Consider the following 20,742-nt stretch of genomic DNA (forward strand, 5'->3'; position numbering starts at 1 on the left):
TCATGCTATGTCATTAACATTTATATCAGGTTTGTTCCACATTACTATGCACTGCAAAATACACACAGGGAAATAAAAATATAAATAAAAATTGAATTTATTTATTAAAATGATCCGATGTTTTCATATGTATGTTTCTTTAGTTTTCACAATGTTCCTTAAGCTGTGTTTTATGTCGAGTTCGGTGGTAGCGAGTTGGAGTAGATACAATTTGAAACATATGAACTTGAAATACTGTTGAATGAGGTAGAGCCGTATACGCGAAGATCAAAGACATCAAAGCTTGCAATGAAGAGAAATTTGGCACAATAACATATCGATCTAACATATCAGCTTCAATCTAACAACGATTCGTTATATATACATTATTCAGCTTTAAATTGAAATGAGGTAAATTTTGAATGTATTTAAACTTCAATAATGATTATGCTTCGTGACATGCATTATTTGAGGTCCAAAGAAGCAGCGGTAAAAAACTCACAGGAAAACGTAAATTTTCGGACAAATTTGCATAAGTTTTTGTATTCTAAAATTTGTGAACATTTTCTGAAATCTTTACCCTATTGAAGATGATTATTACACCTACATTTTGCAGCGATAACACACAAAATGATACAAATGAATCAATCGCTCACGATATCTGAGGAAAATTCTAACAACCGTTCACTTACGATGCTATCGCAGTCAAAAAAGCCACTCCTCACCACATCTGTAGTAGCTGAATAACCTTATGATTGGTACGGCAAGCAGCGATGATGTTGATATACAAATATTAGTCTCTATACATTAACGTGGTACGCTTTGAAATTAATTCTCCATTGGGACTTCATCAAACATGATATGTTAAGACAGGTCGAGTTAGTGAGGATGGTCCTACATCTAAGTTGCTTAAAAACTGAGGGCAATTGAATCATTGACTTATTTTAATGACGAAGCTCAATGCAAGACATGCTTGCAGTGAAAGAGGTGAACTTCGAACATGAAGGTAGCATATGACTGGCTACGTACATGTTTTGAGAACTTCAGCAAACTTAAGATGACTTTGAACTGATAAACCCACGGTGTTTACATCTGACTGAGATCCAGAGCACCAGTTATACTACGCATGCTCCACTGTGGTCACACATTAAAAAAAGCAAACTATTGTTTTTTTTTGTTTTTGTTTAGAATTTTTGTCAAAATTCTACTGTTGAGGTCCACGGTGGGTTTCTCCGTCTCAGCATTATGGAAAACTATACTCCATAAATAACTATTCATAAGAGAACTATATCAATTTAAAGTTCTATCTGACTGTACAGTGTACATCATTTATAATATAAATTTGAAAATATTGCTTGACTGATGGATTTCATAACTACAAGTAATTATTCTGCACAAATGAACGACATCCTTTTAGCCGTACAAACGCTACCGAGCAGTAATATCGACCAATTTGCGTTTTTAGGGCATTTTTTCATTTATGGAAAAAAGGCGCTATTGTGCTCGTCATGTCCGTCCGTCCGTCCGTCCGTGACTTCATGTTTTCGTCGACGATAAAATGCGCTCTCTGTCTCTCACTGCAGTGAGTACTGAGTTATATTCTTTCTGTATCTCCGGGCACCGCTATCTATGGCTCACCACGACCCCCTTTCTTCCAGCAGGTTCGGCAGCACTTGGCACGGAAGAACTTGGTCGTACACATGTGCACCAGCCGCCGACACAGCTGCGTGTCCAGGCGGTCACGGCACTGACGCACCTGACCTGAGATCACGGACTTTAGGTTAACTTTAATATCACAAATTAGCATAAGTCTTTGCATTCTAAAATTTTTAAACATTTTCTAAAATCTTCTCGTACGCCTTGCACAGACTCATTTTCTGACTAAATAATGACTAAATCATTCGCACTGACTAAATAATGTATCAGAGTGCGAATGACATAAACAGACTTTAGTCTAAAATATAAAGTCAATGATAAAATTTGTATGCATAAATTTTATTGCGATCACAAATAAATTTTTTTTAAGATTTTGTAACGGGAGACAAGTGCAAGTTCTAGTTGAAATTTGAGTTTGAATCTGTATTACTAACTAACGAACGGCATACGTTAGTTATATTCAAATAAACGACATTCTGATATTGCAGGACTGTCTATTCCAGGTACCGCTGGGCAAACCTAGCTGGATATGTTTCTTTATTTCAAGCCTACATATTTCTCTGAGTTTGAGATGCGTTTCATGCTCACCCTGCCTGTTTTGAGCACAAGGCTGCTCATTGCAGCTCCTCTTGTGCGGTGGTTTGAGGTCAGTGGGGCACAAGGCGCTGTGGACATGAGACTCTTGCTCCACACATCGCACCGCTCGTATCTGGTACCCCACCCCACAGGTTTTGGTACACATGCTCCAGGGTCCTTCGCTCCACACCACACAAGGTCGCAAGGTGCATGGCTCCATGGAGGGCGCGCGTAGCTCCTCCTTGCACATGTTGGGGCTGGCGCACGTGACCGAGCGGTGGCGGTGTCCATGTCCACACTCGGCGCTGCACGCTGACCACGGCGACACCGTCCAGTCCAGACACGGTAACTGGCAGAGTAACAAGGTTAGTGGAATAACTGGTAGAGTAACTGGCAGAGTAACAAGGTTAATGGAATAACTGGCAGAGTAACAAGGTTAGTGGAATAACTCACATAGTTTCTTGACGCTCTTTTACAGATAAATGATTCATGACAAATAACGGACTGATTGGTGAACACGAAAACCAGAATGTTGGTCATCTCACGAGCTCTGACTTCATGATCTTCACGATTATACGATGGCGTGTGAAGACAGTTATACAAATTCATTCATTTTAAAGTGACAGTTTTACAAATTTATTCATTTTAAAGTGACAGTTTTACAAATTCATTCATTTTAAAGTGACAGTTTTACAAATTCATTGATAAAGTTGCTGTTGTTTATCTGATCTCTTACCAGGTTGCAGGGCCGCTCCCGCTGAGGGGCTGGAAGACTGGCACAGAGGACGCTCCCTACGACCCCTCCGGTGCTCTGTTCTTGGCACTGAACGATGCGCTTCTGCACCCCACCGTCGCAGTGTGCAGAGCACTGCAACGTACATAAGTACTTTGCTTTAAAATACTGCACTGCACTATAGACACTGCTGACATCACATCGCAGAGATCTAGCTGTAGCTCATTGCAGGATATCGAATCCAATAGCACTAAATTTCAGTTTGTCGTAGCAAATGATAATAAAATGCATTATGGCCTGGTTGTAACATTCAAATTACTTATGACAGTATGACAAATTCCTGGCACTGGGACACAAGGAGCAATTGATGATTAATGATCAAAGGAATAGATGCAGCTTAGGCAATGAATTTACCCCCGTAACATTTGACGTAGAATTAGTGAGCAGTCCAAGAGTTTGTAATTTCCAATTAGTTAGGAAGTTCTATTTTGTAATTAATTAAATTTATAATTGTGACCTATCGTTCGATTTAATCTGGATGTATGATCGCTAAGTGGTCAGAGGAACATGTCTGGGAAGGATTTCATCAAAGAAAAAATTACCAACACTATTTTAGAAAACCGCTTTTGTATACATTTTATTGACCTGCATTGCAAGTATTTATTGAATTATTGCAAGCGTTTGTATACAAGTGATTTACGCTATTTGTCAGCACGAGGCATCAAAGTTACTTACGTTGCCCCAGTTGCCGACGCTCCAGCTGTGTAGTGGAACTGACAATATTTGATTCAAGTCACCGTGGCCATCTGGGTGCCGCAAGTTACCATGTTCGTGCACAATATCATTGAACAAGGCTATGGCTTCCTCGCCCTCGTGCACTACCAACTTCTGACGGTATTTCTTTCTTCGCCGCTTGTGGTGCTTGTCGTTTTTATGACGTTTTTTCTCGTTGGCTGGGGCTCTGATCACCTCAACGATTTCAAAATCATCGACGTTTATTTTATCTTCCGCGATGCCCTGAGGTCGAGACACTCCGAGGCTTGTACCATCCTGGGAGTGAGTGTCGGAATCATATTCGAACACGTCGTTGTGAATTTTGTGTGTATCATCCAGTGGGTCATACTCATAAACAATATCATCGTTTTCATATTCCAAAGCGTTCACCTCAGGAGAAGTCTCAGGGTTGCCGCGATGTGAGGGATTTTTGGTGGGATGCGAGACGGCATCGGCATCACTGCTTGACTTTGACGGCTTGAAAGAACTGGATGTGTGCAGTACGCTAGAGTTTGTGCCAATAGTTGGTATTCGACTTAAGCTCGTCGACGAACTCTTCACCGGCAGTGCTATGTCTCCCCGAGTTTCCGAGGTAACAGTGACGCTGTTTGTTGTATTCTGCGTTGCGTAGAGTGGAGTAATTGAACCATTGAAGTCTGAGTCAATTTCATCGTGGCTTTCGCTGTTGAGGCTTGGGACCATAAAGTCATACTCTAGGACGATACCAGAATCAATTTTCTGAGTCGGCAGTGGTTCTGTAGATGTAGAAACTGGTTCATCTGCTGAAATGGTCGTGTGCAGGACGAGTTCAGGGGACGAAATTTCGCTTTGGTTTTTATCGGTTTTGGTTGCAGGACTGTTTCTTGCCGTATTAGGTGACACGAGAGAATGTTCATGAGGAACTGCATTGTGAGATCCATTACCTAGAATGCGGCTCACATTGTCGTCGGGATTAATGCTATCATCCATGTGCTTCCCAGCTCCTGTTGCGATAGACTCATTTCCCTCGTTGATATTGACTTTTAGTGTAATACGATCGTCCTCAGTATCTCCAACGTACGTGTTCCCTTGTGAACCTTCACTTCCTTCAACGATATTGTGTTCAATACCAGAAGAAGGATCGTTGGTGTTAGCATCGAGGTCGGCTTCGCTGTTGTTCGTGTTCGTTACGACTGCAGTGGCTTTGTCGTGCCTGCTTGCCGCCGGCAATACTTCGGCGTTTATTTCTATTTCTGAGCTCATATTCCCGGTTGTATCTGACCTATTATTCTCATCAATTTCAAGGCTTTCGGAATTCCTAGTATTATTTTCTTCTCTTCTGTGGTATCCCTCATTCATAAAATCAGTTTTCTTGCCATCGTACGATGTGGCAGTATTCAAAGTTTCATTGATCGTAGAAGATTTATTGTGGTGACCTAATTTAATGGGTTTAGGCGTAGGATGTTGTGTCGTCATTGAACTGGATGCAATTTCGTTAAATTGGGGAGGTATATTCATATTGAGAATATCCAGTGCGGTTGGAGGCTGGATCTCAGCATCACAAGGTCCTTCGCACTCCCTCGCTGAGCGAGGCTCGGATGTTAACTCGCAGGCCAGACCGCCCTCGCATGACACCTGTCGGACCTCAACGCCTTCGCCGCATGCACTTGAGCACTGTAAACACGTGCAGAAAATTGAGATATTAAAATCAATCAATAGGTCCAACCATATGAGGTGAGACTCTCAGTTATCTGAAATTGAAACCTGAGTAAACAAGTGGGTAGATTTTGATTACAATGTGAAATTTCAATCCGTGGACGCGGAGTTCTATTTAATTGGGGGCAAGAGAAGCCACGAACATTTCAAGCATTTCGTCGAAAAGTTCAAGAGGTGTCAGGCATTTAGGTTGCACAGATGCCAGGCACGTAGGTTACACAGGTGCCAGGCACGTAGGTTACACAGGTGCCAGGCACGTAGGTTACACAGGTGCCAGACTCACCTGTGTCCAGGGTCCGACAGATGCCAGACTCACCTGTGTCCAGGGTCCGACAGATGCCAGACTCACCTGTGTCCAGGGTCCGACTGTCCAGGTGCCGCAGGTGATGTTACCACAGCGTCGCTGGTGAGGAGGACGCGTCAGCACGTCACAGCCTTCGTCAGGCAGTAGACACTCTACCAGGCGACGTTCGGTGGCGCATGGGTCACCTCCACACGTCTGTTGGAAGTGAGGTATTATTATAATTATATTTATAATATTCGGTAAGATAATATGCACAGCGGGCGAACTAGCATCCTCACTTACGGCACACCTACGCTAGTACATGCACATATAAATATAGTCTCTTGTATAGTACAATACTTATAGTACGGTAGGAAAACATACCTTGTGGGTGTGCTAGTATGCCTCACTTATAGTACATGCACATCTAAATATAGTCTCTTGTACAGTACAATACTTATAGTACGGTAGGAAAACATGCACAGTGGGTGTGCTAGTATGCCTCACTTACGGTACATCTACAGTACATAAACTTATAAATACAGTATTCTTTCAGTGCCCCCGGCTATTGTATCACGGGCATCTCACGGCGGACATTTTAAAAATTTTTTCATTGCTCAACTTCACATTAAGTTTTATCCAGTATGAAATGAGCTAGATTTATGAGCTAATTTGTGCGAATAATCAGTCAGATAGTCGCACGAAAGGACATTTGTAACTACAACAGTTGGCAATCTAAACGCAAGACAGAATCATTGCAGAACCCTTAGTCTGTTCTTGTGCTTGATTTACATAAAAATTCTTTCAAAACGCACGATCATTGCAAGGATTAATGTTAAACGCACTTGAAGCCAAGGTCCCACGCTCCAAGACAGATCAGTGGGGCAGGATTCGGGTGCAGTACAAGGTTCTGTGTCGTGAGGCTTGTCGGCGTCAGGGCAGTCGCTGTCCAGCAGCGCCATTTGTTCCGTAGCGCCCAAAGACCTGAGGAAAACCCATCTCAAGTTTCGGTAAAAAGGAAATCTTATTACAAACCTAAACGATGATCTCTCGTTAACGAACTGGCCATTCGTTAATGATAAAACAAATATACACGACGTACTGGACGCAGATGATTCACGACGCACCTGACGCAGATTACGCACGACGCACCTGACGCAGATGACGGTGCGTCGTGTGGTGCCCCCAGGACCGCAGGTGACGCTGCAGGGCTGCCACGGGCCCGTCCACCACCACGCGGGACAGTCGTGGGTGTTGCACACCCGCATGTTGGTGGGGGGCTTAGGGGAGTCCAGGCAGTACCTGGGGGAGTGGGGAGAGAATATTTAGGTGCTGTTACTCCCATTAGTGACAGAGTATATCCTGCTGCAGGCACTTAGTTATAATTATCCTGTAATTACAATGAGACTCTTCCTATCACTAGGAGATATTGCAGTCAGTCCTCGGGTTTGTTTATTACCATAAACCATAAAATATTTTCTTACGAAATGAATTAAATACCATATTATATCATTAAGCATATTCTAATGAAATAATGTTATCACTTGTGGTCAGAAAATATGATCTTATTCTGCACACATCTCAGACCCATAAATGCATACGACGCTGAAATATTTTAACCAATCGCTGAATGAAAATGAACATTATAGAAATTAATATTAACATTGAAGAATGTTAATAGAAATCGCAATGAATCAGTTAGTTACTATAACTTCAATTACCTCACATCAATCGCTTCTTTAAATTGATAAAAAACATTGTAAGAACTGGGAAGATATACTGAAAAATGGAAATGAATATTATAGAAATGAATATTAACATTGAAGAATGTTAATAGAAATCTCAATGAATCAGTTATTTACTATATAACTTCAATTACTGCTTCTTTAAATTGAAGAAAACATTGGAAGAACTGGGAAGATATATTTAAAAATGGAAATGAATATTATAGAAATGAATATTAACATTGAAAAATGTTAATAGAAATCGCAATAAATGAGCATCGCTTCTTTAAATTGATAAAAAAAAACACTAGAAGATATATTGAAAAATGAAAATCAATGTTGAAAGAAATCGCAATAAATAAGCCTGACTTGTCTTCGACGAGGCCCGCCTCCTGCTCCATGCACTGAGCCCGTGCGGCCTGGTCCCCTCCTCCGCAGCTGCGGGAACACACCGACCACTCCCCCATCTGCCACTCGAAGCTGGGGGTGTAGGACGCGTTGACGTGGGGGAGAGTGTACTCCCACCGCACCTCTGCCTCGGGGGACAGCAACAACACCTGCACACACGTGGGTAGTGAACAACAACTCCTGCACACACGTTGGTAGTGAACAACAACACCTGCACACACGTGGGTAGTGAACAACCACCTGCACACACGTGGGTAGTGAACAACAACACCTGCACACACGTGGGTAGTGAACAACAACACCTGCACACACGTGGGTAGTGAACAACAACACCTGCACACACGTGGGTAGTGAACAACAACACCTGCACACACGTGGGTAGTGAACAACAACACCTGCACACACGTGGGTAGTGAACAACCACACCTGCTCAAACGTGTGACAGAGAATTTTTCTGAACTGATAATGAAGTTGGTCTGTGAAACGTTTTCAGGAAGATATTGTGAATTTACTTGGCGTTTTCGTTACTTTGAAATTTAAGGATAGTGAACATAATGCATCATCCCTCTTGGAGGCCTTCATCTCTTCCAGGACCTTGAGCCACAGCATGTGATAACGATATAGGCGAAACACAGTAAATTTGTATGATCCAAAATGCTGTTGCTATTCAGCAAATGGACAGAAGCATGCATCAATATTGCAGGGCGATTATAGATAATCTGAATCATTTTCAGTGGCGCAGTTGAGAATAAAGTATTCCGATTTTTTCCAGCATAGAATATCATCCACGACTTTGATCTTCGATATAAAACTCTAGTACTCTACCATGATTGTTCACATCTATTTATGACTGACGTCAACAAGCTGCACTTGAAATAATTATTTAGGTTAATGGTGAATTCATATCGTCGCATTCATATTAGAGTATAAAACCTCCACTAAGCTCGTCTACATTCAAATATCATGAAGAAGAAGAAGAAATGGCTTCCAAGATCCGATGTAGGGGTAAAAAGCCCTGGATTTTTATTGTCCTTCCATAAGTTTGAATCGCCGCAAAAATACTACTATGTGAATATTGACAGCGAGAGGCGATGCGGAGATGATGTAATAAATTCTTTTACAGTGAGGGTGAGGGGACGCACCATGAGAGTGAGGGTAGCCGTGAGGGGTCCAGGCAGGAACAGTTCCTCGATGTCAACTTCCCTCTTGTAGTGAAGCAGGCCACCCCCCGGCAGGCTGTACTCTCCCGACCACTGAATCGTCCTGTGTTGCATTAAATGATCAATTTATTTAATGGATCAATTGACCAATTTCATAAATGAATCAATTCACACATTTCATTAATGAATAAATTGATAAATCACATAAATTGATCTCAGTCAATCAAAGCCCACTAACAGATTGCCGTTGAGCAGGTAGCGATGTGCAGCGTCATGGTAGAGAGCAAGGTAGTTGTGGGTGTCGCCCTCCTCGCTCACCCGTACATTACGGGCGCCCACAGGCAGCTGGGTGGCGGGCTGGTACCCCGACCCACCAGTGGGACGCCACTCACCCCGATGGGTGACACACTGGGTGCCATCACCGTGACATAACCCACAGCGATCTTCCTGTGCCGTGCCGTCGATAGACCAGTCGCACGACACGCGCTGTGCAACACAATTGTTAAAGAATGATAATAATAATAATAATAATAATAATAATAATAATAATAATAATAAAAATAATAGCGTTTTCAGCGTTATTAGGCCGTAGGCCTGTCGCCGATTCTTAACATCGCAGAACATTCACAGCATTTTGCGGTCTCGAACTCGCAACTCACTGCTACAATTCTGCTATGCTTAACCGCCCGGCCTCCTCGCCGATTCTGACCAGAAACTGGCGCACAGAGCTGGGATCGAACCCGCGCCTCTCTGCGCCAATCTTGGTACTCTGAACTGTAACCACTGGGCCACCCTGCCCTTACGGACAAAGCAGCGCACAATGATACTCAAAAGAAGGATACACTGAAACACAAAGAATAAATGATTCTTTGAGTAAAAAACTCAAAGTGTGTTGATTGAATATTTATTATAGGAATCCAAATTTTTTGATTTCACGACATGATTGGGCGACGTGAAGTAGCTATTATAAAGAGTAATTAGTATACTTGTAAAGTGTCAACATAGCGTCAAATTATACGCGAAGGAGTGTAAAAATAGAGTTAGAAGAGTGGCCAAATCAATTGGGAAGTGCGTGAACTTAAAATAGTTGAAGCGGCGGTAACTTTATAATGTTTATGTTAAATCAGAATGATTTGTATCGAGAATATTTTAGGGTAATGGGTAACGACGTTGACATGATTATAGATAGTTGGCTTTAGCGAGACCTTCCACAAAAGATAACCAATGATAGAATAGAAATAACGGCGCTGAAGATAAGGCCAAGTCTGGTCTGGCGCCGATTCTTGTTATGCTCGTGATTTGTCTCCGTAAGATCTGAAAACTTCTCCTTTGACCAAATATATTAGAAAGGATTTTGATGCTATAAAGCTATCGCTTTTTTTACGAGGACTACTTAATTAGCGGAAAATGCATTCAGCCCTGCAATTAAAACATACTTATTTTAATTGACTTGGACTGTGCGCATGCAATGACTTAGGAATTATTTATAATTTGTCGACGGAGGCTGAAAAGGAAACACTAGTTTGGGCGCACGTCGCTTGAAGGGCGGCACTCAAGAATGAGCTATAGAGAGTGAGGGAGTAGCCTGCTGAGTGTCACTGCTAGAGTGGCGCCCTCTAGAGAGAGTTACACTGTCTAGAAGAAACGCCTAGAGCGGACTCAGTGACCCTGCCCCGCGAGCTCTGCCAGACTGCAGCTTATACATAAAGTACGACATAAAGTATCTTATGTATGTATCTAAAGATGCTTTATGTATACATAAAGTATCTTATGTATACATAAAGTATCTTATCATAAAGTATCTTAAGATACTTATGTACAACATAAAGTATCTCTGTCGTAGCGTGTCTGTCAGTCATCTGAGAACATGTCGTGATTTATGAGGCTCAAACACTCAACTGCAAAAATCTTTCCTGCTTCATTTTGTTATTGTTGTCAACTCTCGATGCAGCAAGCAAGCAAGCAGGACAAAATAACTTCATAACAACTCAAACAACACAATAACTACATATATTTACTAATATCGTGAATCTTCAGAAGAAAAGGAACTCCTACGAGTTGAAGGACCTTTAAATTGCAAAAATGAGTCGGAGTATAGGGCCAGAGTTCGCCTCAGGAGCGTCCTGCAAGGAAGTAAGGAGATGATCGAAGGACAGTATTGGCCTAAGTGATGGAATGCTGGCTGAAGTCCGTGGGGAGTCGATCTGCAAGATCGTAACTTCGAACAAATTCGATTTCATGTTCATCTCATTTCACTGAGCCATGTTAAAAACTTCAGCTTCAGTCGTGTCCTCAGCGCCTTAGACTGTTAATGTTACTTAAAGCGATGAAAGATTTTCTGTAGTCTTGTGTTTCTTGTTTCCTTCTGGTTCTTCTTGTGATGCGAAACTAAACGGCTTTAATCCATCATAATTAACATGAAAGCCTTTATTGACATTCGAATTCAGGCGATGTCTTCTATTACGTATTTCGAAAACTTCTGCAGCGCGAATCAATGTACTCGTGGACATTGATCAAATCAGTCTTGGCAGTTCAATTCATATAAGATGAACTGGCAAGTTGAAATTTCCTTCTATAATTTTTAACGACGCTCGCCATAAATAGAACTTTATATAAAAAAAGGTGATTGAAAGTAAGGTTTTGTTCAAAACATCGTAATTTCCTTGCAAAGAATCAAATGCTCTCGCTTTGCATCAAGGCATGTTTCGTGACTTAATAGCCCTAACCGCTCAGTTCTTTGAGATTGATTTGTTCATGTTACAATGAATGGAAATAATCCCAGTCTTGTATTCTTTTCAAACACTGCAACGGCAACAGTGCGGACAAAGTTTTACCAAGTGGATCAGTATAATAATGAGGACGCATTTCGTAGTTTGAAGTTTGTTATGTAGTTTCGTACATTATTTGCACGAAACTTGTCTGTTTTCGTGCGAATGTGCGCAATTGTGCTCACAAAATAACTGACTCAGCTGCCATTGACCGACCGATTAAGATTAAATTGCAAAATTTCACTATCCTGCAAAAAGTTTCCATCCATCGACAGCTAGGTCGGCGGCATGCAAGGCCGCTTTATAGCACCAAAGAGTTTCATGGCCGTTGAATTATGAGGGCTTTAGGAATGTTGCCTGGGATTTAGGCTTAAACTTTGAAGTATCGCACAAACTTTGGTCTTGAGACGTGGCTTGAGCGGCTCTCGGGGAGGTTACTCACAGGCTTAGTGTCACACTGGCGAGCGTCTGTCAGCGGCCCTTAAGCCGTTTTGGCCACTTCGTAAATGCCGTTTTGGCCACTTCATAATTGCCGTTCTCGCCGCTTTGCAAACGTCGTTTTCGCGGTTTTGCAAACGCCGTTTTTTTGGCTGCTGCGTAAACGCCATCCTGTGTCCTAACGAAACGAGCGGCCCAGACATTGTTGTTGACTTGTTGTTACGGTCACTATAAGAAAGAATTTGAATAAATCAAGAGGTGGCACAGATGGACCAAAAGAAAGAGAGAGAGACAGAAAAGGAAATTGAAATAATAAACGAAGTTTTATGAGGGCCGAGAAACTCAAGGATTTATGCGCTTCTTTTATTGGACCATATTGATCTGTTTAGTTCCATCAAAGTGAGACTCATTTTTTGGCTCTTGCTCACATTCTAGGCTCATGACAGCACCTCATGCGACTCCCATGCATACTAATTATGTAGGGTAAACGAGATGTGCATATTTTTAGTACATGTGCCCACCTTTTTTGGCCCTGCAAGGTGCGACTCTGCTGATGCCATGATCAATCATTGTGTATGCTTGGCCTGTTCAAATCGGTCTTGGCAGTTCAATTCATATAAGATGAACTGGCAAGTTGAAATTTCCTTCTATAATTTTTAACGACGCTCGCCATAAGTAGAACTTTATATAAAAAAGGTGATTGAAAGTAAGGTTTTGTTCAAAACATCGTAATTTCCTAGCAAATAATCAAATGCTCTCGCTTTGCATCAAGGCGTGTTTCGTGNGAGTGTGGTGATGTATACTCACAGTGATGTATTGCAGGTTGTTCTGGCGTCGCAATTACCGCAGTAAGCTTGCCGGCTCAAAAACGCTCGACTTTATACGAGACAACTTTCAAGCTTAGGATCAAATTTGATCTCATGATTTAGCTAACAGATCATGTTATAAATTCTTTACTTCATGTGTTGCTTGTTATTATCAACGCTGATGCTGCAGCAAATTTTTATCTTCTTATTAATATGAGACTCAGACAGGATGAGTCCAATTAATACTCTAATTAGGGGCGTGCTGGGCGTGTCCAGGATATGACAGGGTGGCTCTGTCGGGCGGCAGCCTCATTGAAAGGGCCTTGATATATCAGGGGTGGCTGCAGACTGGCCTTCTGTTATTCGCGTAGGTGGCCGCAAAAAGGCCTTCTGTAATGCGGCCATAAAGGCATGTCAGCACCACCCTGGCAATTTCGCCCTGCAGTGACAAAAACAATCAGCAGCAACAACAACGACAGCAACAACGCTCGTCTGGCATAACAAAAAACAGGAAAAATTAACGCCCGTTTAAAGGTCAGGGTGACAGGCACAAAACCTGAAGTTTTATCAACGAAAGGCTAAACCGGAATGACTGTGGACATCTTTCATGAAAACTCATTTTCGCTTAAGACTGAGGCACGAGATGAAGAAGATCGATTCGCCGATGTCTGTTTTAAAATTAGTTCGTGTTAATACGGAAAACGTTATTCGCGAGGGCCGTGTGAAGGAGTAATGCAGTAAAAACATTAACACACAACAAAACCTGAAGCTCGCATCATAAGGTCGATGAGAACGAAAGTGGTTAGACTATATGAAAGTTTTTTAATTTGACTATTAAGAGATATTTTGATTTGACAACCTAAGAGAGACACAGACAATATTATGCCTGTTTGATAGAACCTGGAGTTCGTGTGTGCTGGCGTCAATGGATCCTAAAATATCCATGTTTGAACCATAACTGCAACATTTTTGTTGACATTCACCGAAGGCTAATTATGCCGGTTAGTTGAGGTGTATAAACATCTATAACACCGGCGCCGAAAATGTACAGGCATTTATTGAAGAGTGCCCGACGTGAAAGATTGGTAATGATAAGACTGGATAACAAGTGATAATTGGGTCAAATTGACGGCATTTTTGACGGAAGTAATTATGTTCAACGATTGCATTGGCATATAAATGATACCTTCATAAAGGTCTCAGAAGAAACCAAGAACCAAACGGAGTCTCCCTCGCACAATCCGTCATGTTTCAAACAGAGCTCTCTTGACCTATAGTTTTTTTTAGGACTCAGTTGATTTAAAGCTTCTGCACGAGCCTAACCCCGACGAGTCGCCATTACGATCATCTAAAAGACTCCTAACGACCACTCTAAGACATCGTCACGTCGTTACCGCCAGCGGTTAAATCATAAACAAAGCGACGGTCGTATTTCACGTCACCAGCAGCCACGTCGTCTGTGACTAGGGTCTCTCCTAGGGCGGTCATGTCAAAGCTCGCATCCTGCGCTGCCAGGCGTGAGGCAACGAATCAAACTGCGTGGAAAACCACAAGGCACTAAACCGCTATAAACCTGAACTACTCAGCATGATTCTACATTAGTTTGGAATACATAATTATAAGGCACATTTGACAGTTAGTTGCGCATTAGTAAGGCGAGACTGACATTTCTAAATCAAGACATCTCTTTCTTGCTAACGTTAATAATTTTTCAGAAGATGAAAAATCCGTCTTTTTAGCGCATTTTCTCATTGATGGAAAAAAGGCACTATCGTGCTCGCCATGTCCGTCTGTCTGTCTGTTCGTCCGCCCGTCTGTCCGTCCGTGACTTCACGTTTTCGTCGACGAGAAAATGCGCTCTCTGTCACTCACTGCAGTGAGTACTGAGTTATATTTTTTATAATGTTGAATGGAAGCTTAAAAAAGTATGAAGAACTAATAATAGTGACGAGCTACTATCATGAAACTCTTTCAAGTCATTTCTATCGCTCATTGCAAGAATTCACGAATCATGTTGAATCGTTTCTTATCGTAAATCTTCAAATTTCGAAAAGCTTTTTCAAACAAGAAATCTTCGATGTTCTGTCAAGGAGACTCAGTCAATTTTCTAAAGGCACTTTTTATTCTCCAGATCTCCAGATCCTCATTATTTACTCTATGCTTCTTTGCCAAAAATGAAATGCATAAAATTATTCAAATCATTTTCCCTGGCCTAAAAACATCACCTCGCGAAATCGTCCAGCTCTCCGATGCAGTGCGGCAAAACTGTCCCCAAAAAAATGAGAGTTTATGCTCGCTCGGTGATTAGAATGTCAGAAACCGAGACGCTGGCTGTCGGCGAATGACAAAACCTTATGCACCCCAAATATGTCGAAAGAAAATAAATCCTGAAGCAGAATGAAAATATAAAGGACATTTATATAGCTGCTTATAATTAACTTCTGAAATAAACGATGAGCTTCTAGCGGCTCTCACAAGAAATTGATGGTAATAGATTCCTCCAAAAATTCATATGTGGGGCGACCGTGCATAATTAACGAACGAAAGACATGCTATAAGCTGAGACGTATAGTGCATTTTGATAAAAGTGAAGTATTGAATGTCTGTAAATTGATTTCAAATTCAAATTAAATGTATATTTCACGCGTAATTGCAATTCTTTCTGGTGCATTCAGAAATTTTAATGGAAGCAACATGTTACGAGCGCTGTTAAATTTAACAAATATCACGGAAACATTAATTAAGGGTTCATGCGCAATTTATTCAGTACTACCTTGTTCTTTATCTAGTACTGTGAGTTTCGGGCTCACTTTTTCGGCGTCCTATGTCGGTGATGGCATGAAATTCGTTGTCATAGAAACACCCATGATCTATAATCAATTGCTGCGATTTGTAATAAAATATTATTTTTGAAAAGGGATGATTTTAAAAAAGTCTGATAATGACTCGCCAGCGTCAAAATACAAAGGATGAACAGGGACAGCGACGTCAGCTTTAGACACGAGGCTTAATGAAGGACTTGGTCGTCAATTCATCGCCGCTAAAGAGCGCGCCGCTCGCTTGTTAAGCTGGATTACTGGATTTGGACACAAGGATAAAGAAGCGCTCATGGAGCGGTTGCAATTAGGACCCTGGCAAAAAGCAAAGTAGTCCTGCAGCTCAGCCGCTCAGCTTCTCTGCAGTGTGGTTACCATGAAAATAATTCGCTCTGCAGTCTAGTTGCCTTGGAGGCTTGGACTCAGCCCGTTTGTCAGACCTGCTGCTCTGCACCACTGCAGGTGCAATACCTCTGCACCGATGAAATGTTACGGTGATGAAATGAGCATCAGGTGTCCCAAATGAGGGCGGATGAACGATAATCAGAGGCGGCGATCCATCGTGGCCTGGGACTGCTACGTCCCAAACAAATACCAAGATTACCAAGGTAGTTGCCCGGCATTGCACTAGCTCTGCAGCCCTGCCACATACATGTAGCAGTAACTCTGCAGGTCAAAGGCCACGCAGCAGGTGCAGTACATCCCAGTAACCTAGCACTATAGCTGATCTGGACTCCTGTAGCTTTGTAGCGCTGTTGCTCTGCATGTCAGAAGCTCTGCAACGCATATAACGCTTGCGTAGAGCTTCATAGTTCCTGGTGCTCCAGTAGGTACTATATAATATTCAGATTATATCTTCCATAAAACTATATCGTGTGTAGAATGAAATTTCTAAAAAATCAATACCAACGGAGTGTCATTTTTCATCTTCGTAAAACATTAATTAATTAACTTTAAGGTACGAAACCTTGTACCGCATCTTTCGGTTGTTCGCCTGAGGGATAGTGTCAAGAATTAATGAACCACCCGAACTGGCAACATTTGCCAGAGGCCACGTTTATCGCATGGTGTCGGTGATAGCTGATTATACAACTGAAAATCGTCCCGGCTGATTTGGATCTTTCTTTCAAACTATGCTAACATTGACCCGGCTCAATTGGATCTTCCTCTAGAACTATGATAAATATTGACCCGGCTCATTTGGACCTTTCTTCCAAACTATGCTAAACATTGACCCGACAGATTTGGATCTTCCGCTAGAACTATGATAAACATTGACCCAGCTCATTTGGATCTTCCTCCAGAACTATGCTTAGCATCGACTCGGTGGATTTTAATCTTTATGTAGAAATATACAGCAACATCGTCACGACTGATTTGGATGTTCCACTGGAACAATGCTGCAACATTCTCCTTCCGCTCCTATATAGACCTCCGCCTGCCTAAGCACATCACGCGGCCCAATGGAGGCCTTTTGTGTCCAGTTTTGTCTGGGCCAAATGGCGGCCTTTTGTGGCCGGTGTTGCTCTGATGAAACTTCCGGCTCCCTCTGATCTGGTCAGACTGGCGTGTAGCGGCGGCGAGTTAAAGGATAATATGTATGGAAATTGAACATTGAGAAGGTGAGCACGATTGTCCGAGGCGAAAAGTGATATTGCCAGTGTTCGCGTGAATTCAATTTGTAGGTAACTTAGTACTGCAGAGTAAATCAGATTTCAGATGTGACAAGGAAAAAATTACGGTTATTAAAATATGAGTTTAATCAAGGTTGCGAAGAATGCCAATTGAATCCGTGACTGTAAATAGGAGACGCTAGAAGCCTTCCTATAAATAGGACTTCTACAAATAAGAGACTCTAGAGGACTTCCTACAAATAAGGCTTATATAAATAGAAGACTCTAGGGGACTTCCTGCAGATAGGGGACTCTATAGAGAAATTCTTTTTACCAACCTACCAAGTTTGGCGATGAATGACAACGGTGTAGGGTAATCTTGGCATTCAAAGTGAGCATTACTGTGAATGAAAACTTTCTAAAGTAATCCCGTTGTTCAGTTGATAAGTTGTATGGTATTCCTGGTTGTGTGATGATGAGATTGATGTCCTACCTTGCAGAGGCCGTTGATGCACATGTCCCTGGTACCGGGACGACAAGGCGTGCCGTCCGTGACGACGGAGAGCAACTTCTCGCTGTAGTACTGGTGGTCCGGCTTACAGTGAAGCTCGCACGGCGTCCCTGGCGCGGTAATATGGAGTGATTCATTCAATGTTTAAATTCATTTTATTGAATTGATAGGGAAACTATGTTACTTTATTCGATGTTTAAATTGCTCTTATTGCATTGACCGGGAAAATGCGTTACTTTATTCAATGTTTTAATTGCTCTTATTGGATTGATAGAGAAACTCTGTTGCTATATTCGATGTTTAAATTGCTCTTATTGCATTGACCGGGAAAATGCGTTACTTTATTCAATGTTTTAATTGCTCTTATTGGATTGATAGAGAAACTCTGTTGCTATATTCGATGTTTAAATTGCTCTTATTGCATTGACCGGGAAAATGCGTTACTTTATTCAATGTTTTAATTGCTCTTATTGGATTGATAGAGAAACTCTGTTGCTATATTCGATGTTTAAATTGCTCTTATTGCATTGACCGGGAAAATGCGTTACTTTATTCAATGTTTTAATTGCTCTTATTGGATTGATAGAGAAACTCTGTTGCTATATTCGATGTTTAAATTGCTCTTATTGCATTGACCGGGAAAATGCGTTACTTTATTCAATGTTTTAATTGCTCTTATTGGATTGATAGAGAAACTCTGTTGCTATATTCGATGTTTAAATTGCTCTTATTGCATTGACCGGGAAAATGCGTTACTTTATTCAATGTTTTAATTGCTCTTATTGGATTGATAGAGAAACTCTGTTGCTATATTCGATGTTTAAATTGCTCTTATTGCATTGACCGGGAAAATGCGTTACTTTATTCAATGTTNGACAGATATTGATATTTTGAGTAGGTTTCATTTCGTTCCGATCGTCAGTTAAACTCCGTATTGGGGGCGGACAGAACAAAATTAAATATGCCTGGAAATGGGTGCAGAAGTGCCACCGATAATCTTGTGGTACCATGTTTGAACTCATTCCTATTTGATCACACGTTTTTTTCGTTCATTAGTCATTCCTGGTTCATTAACTCTGATGATGCTTTGACATCTCTGTACTCGCTTATGCATCGATATAATCTGTACACTTGATGAAGCAACGTTATATTAGATGTGAAGCATCACTCCCAGTACTAACCGTGGCTAACTTCAAATTCACCGTTGGCGAGCATTTAAACGAGATGTGATAGCTAGGACTCTAAAATTGCAGGGAAAATTATTTATCGAATCTGACGAGCGTTGCTAACCTGCTTGTACATTAGAATCGAAAGCTTGACTTCATTTTAAGGATTTTTTAAACACATATTATAATGTTTGAAATAGAAAAGCCAATGTAGTAAACATTTATTCATTTCAAGCTGAATGTTGCCCCATGTACATACGTACATCAAGCAGCTATCAGTACAGGGCGTATATGCTGCCAGCTTCTGCTACCACACAAAGTATCACGATTCGACGAAACAAATATCATTCAATCAATTGTCAATATTAAATCAACATTCAATATCGATAATATCATTCAAACATTTAATAAATTCAATCGACGTATCAAATACCATGGATAACTTACAGAATCGCGCCAATGGTCTCCTGAATGTGAGCATCGAGAAAAACGATACGCATGGAACTCACAGATACGGGAAATGATTAGGTCAAAAGTGTTCAAATATTGACACACTTCGGGGCAAACTTGGTCAGGACAACCCTCAGAAGGACTAAAAGTGCTTTGCTCTTTGTACAAAGAGGTAACCCAAGAGGTAACCCAAGAGGTAACCCAAGAGGTAACGAAGGAGGTAACCCAAGAGGTAACCAAGAGGTAACCCAAGAGGTAACCCAAGAGGTAACCCAAGAGGTAACCCAAGAAGTAACCCAAGAGGTAACCCAAGAGGTAACCCAAGAGGTAAAGAACGTAAGTACTTACGCTCCATTTTCTTGTCTATGATTGGTGGATTTTGCTTGAAAGGCCGTCAATGATTGGCTGATGAACTTACGATCTCTTACTTTTTTTGAAAGAATGGGCCTAGAACTGGGATTATCCTGCCCTTGTTCCCCCCTGAGGGTAGCAAGAAGAGTTTCGCCATAAGTAATTCCCTCATGCAAATGTAGCCAATTTGAGTTTTATACGCTGAGCGGTGCAGTTTTAAGGCGGGCGCTGTCAAACTTGCGTAATTAAGGAGGATTTTGAGCGCATTTTTGAAACACGAGAGATTTGAGACCTCGAGCTGATGCCACCTGAGGCCTTCGCAAGGCCGCATTTGGGCCACATCATCCCACATGAATTCTTGACGGGGCCTTTTTGAAATTTTAGTGAACCTGAAGTTATCGCCCAAAGTAGTCTTATGGGGCCCATTAAACCTAAAATGTTGCTATGGACGTCTAAAATGCGATACTCTTATTTGGAGATTTGTAGTTTACGAGGAGATGATTTGCAGTTTCTAAGACCGCATCGAAAATGAAAAGAAAAAAGTTGAAATTGTTTATGTATGAACGATGGATGACGCGTGTTTATTTTTTATTTTAAAAGAAAAAAAATGGAAGCCACAAGTCAATCGGTACCATCACAGTGACAATGAATCACAACGAAGGTATATATGTCTTGACAGAAAGTCGGGATTGGATTTAATTCGCTCGGGTGTAGAGACTTCCAGCGCGATTATTTTCGGCTGAGCGTACCGACTATAAAGTTGTACAGACGTAACATGAATAAAGAAAATTCACGTTTAGTGATGGCCATACGGAAACTGGTGGGGAATGATTTC

The 20,742-nt window shown here is 41.5% G+C and overlaps 1 protein-coding gene across 1 annotated transcript; it reads right to left on the reverse strand.

Moving 5' to 3' along the window:
• Positions 1-1,531: 1,531 nt before the first annotated feature.
• LOC108665385 lies at positions 1,532-19,911 on the reverse strand. Its single transcript, XM_018152136.2, has 12 exons — positions 19,905-19,911; positions 17,923-18,050; positions 9,227-9,474; positions 8,971-9,091; positions 7,790-7,977; positions 6,849-6,998; positions 6,542-6,680; positions 5,763-5,912; positions 3,680-5,371; positions 2,948-3,079; positions 2,224-2,560; positions 1,532-1,740 (listed from the first exon to the last, which is right to left on the reverse strand). The coding sequence occupies exons 1-12, from the start codon at positions 19,909-19,911 to the stop codon at positions 1,607-1,609; spliced, it is 3,426 nt and encodes a 1,141-aa protein (XP_018007625.1). The 3' UTR covers positions 1,532-1,606.
• Between the last annotated feature and the right edge of the window lie 831 nt (positions 19,912-20,742).

Source organism: Hyalella azteca, unplaced genomic scaffold, assembly GCF_000764305.2.
Source record: "Hyalella azteca isolate HAZT.00-mixed unplaced genomic scaffold, Hazt_2.0.2 contig6071, whole genome shotgun sequence".
Classification (NCBI taxonomy): domain Eukaryota; kingdom Metazoa; phylum Arthropoda; class Malacostraca; order Amphipoda; family Hyalellidae; genus Hyalella; species Hyalella azteca.

Excerpts from the sequence above, each read along its gene's own strand:
- LOC108665385 (XM_018152136.2), bottom strand. Across the intron at positions 9,475-17,922 it reads GCATCAACGGCCTCTGCAAG|CGCGTGTCGTGCGACTGGTC; the intron begins GTAGGACATCAA and ends TGTGTTGCACAG. Across the intron at positions 2,561-2,947 it reads GGGAGCGGCCCTGCAACCTG|TTACCGTGTCTGGACTGGAC; the intron begins GTAAGAGATCAG and ends TTACTCTGCCAG.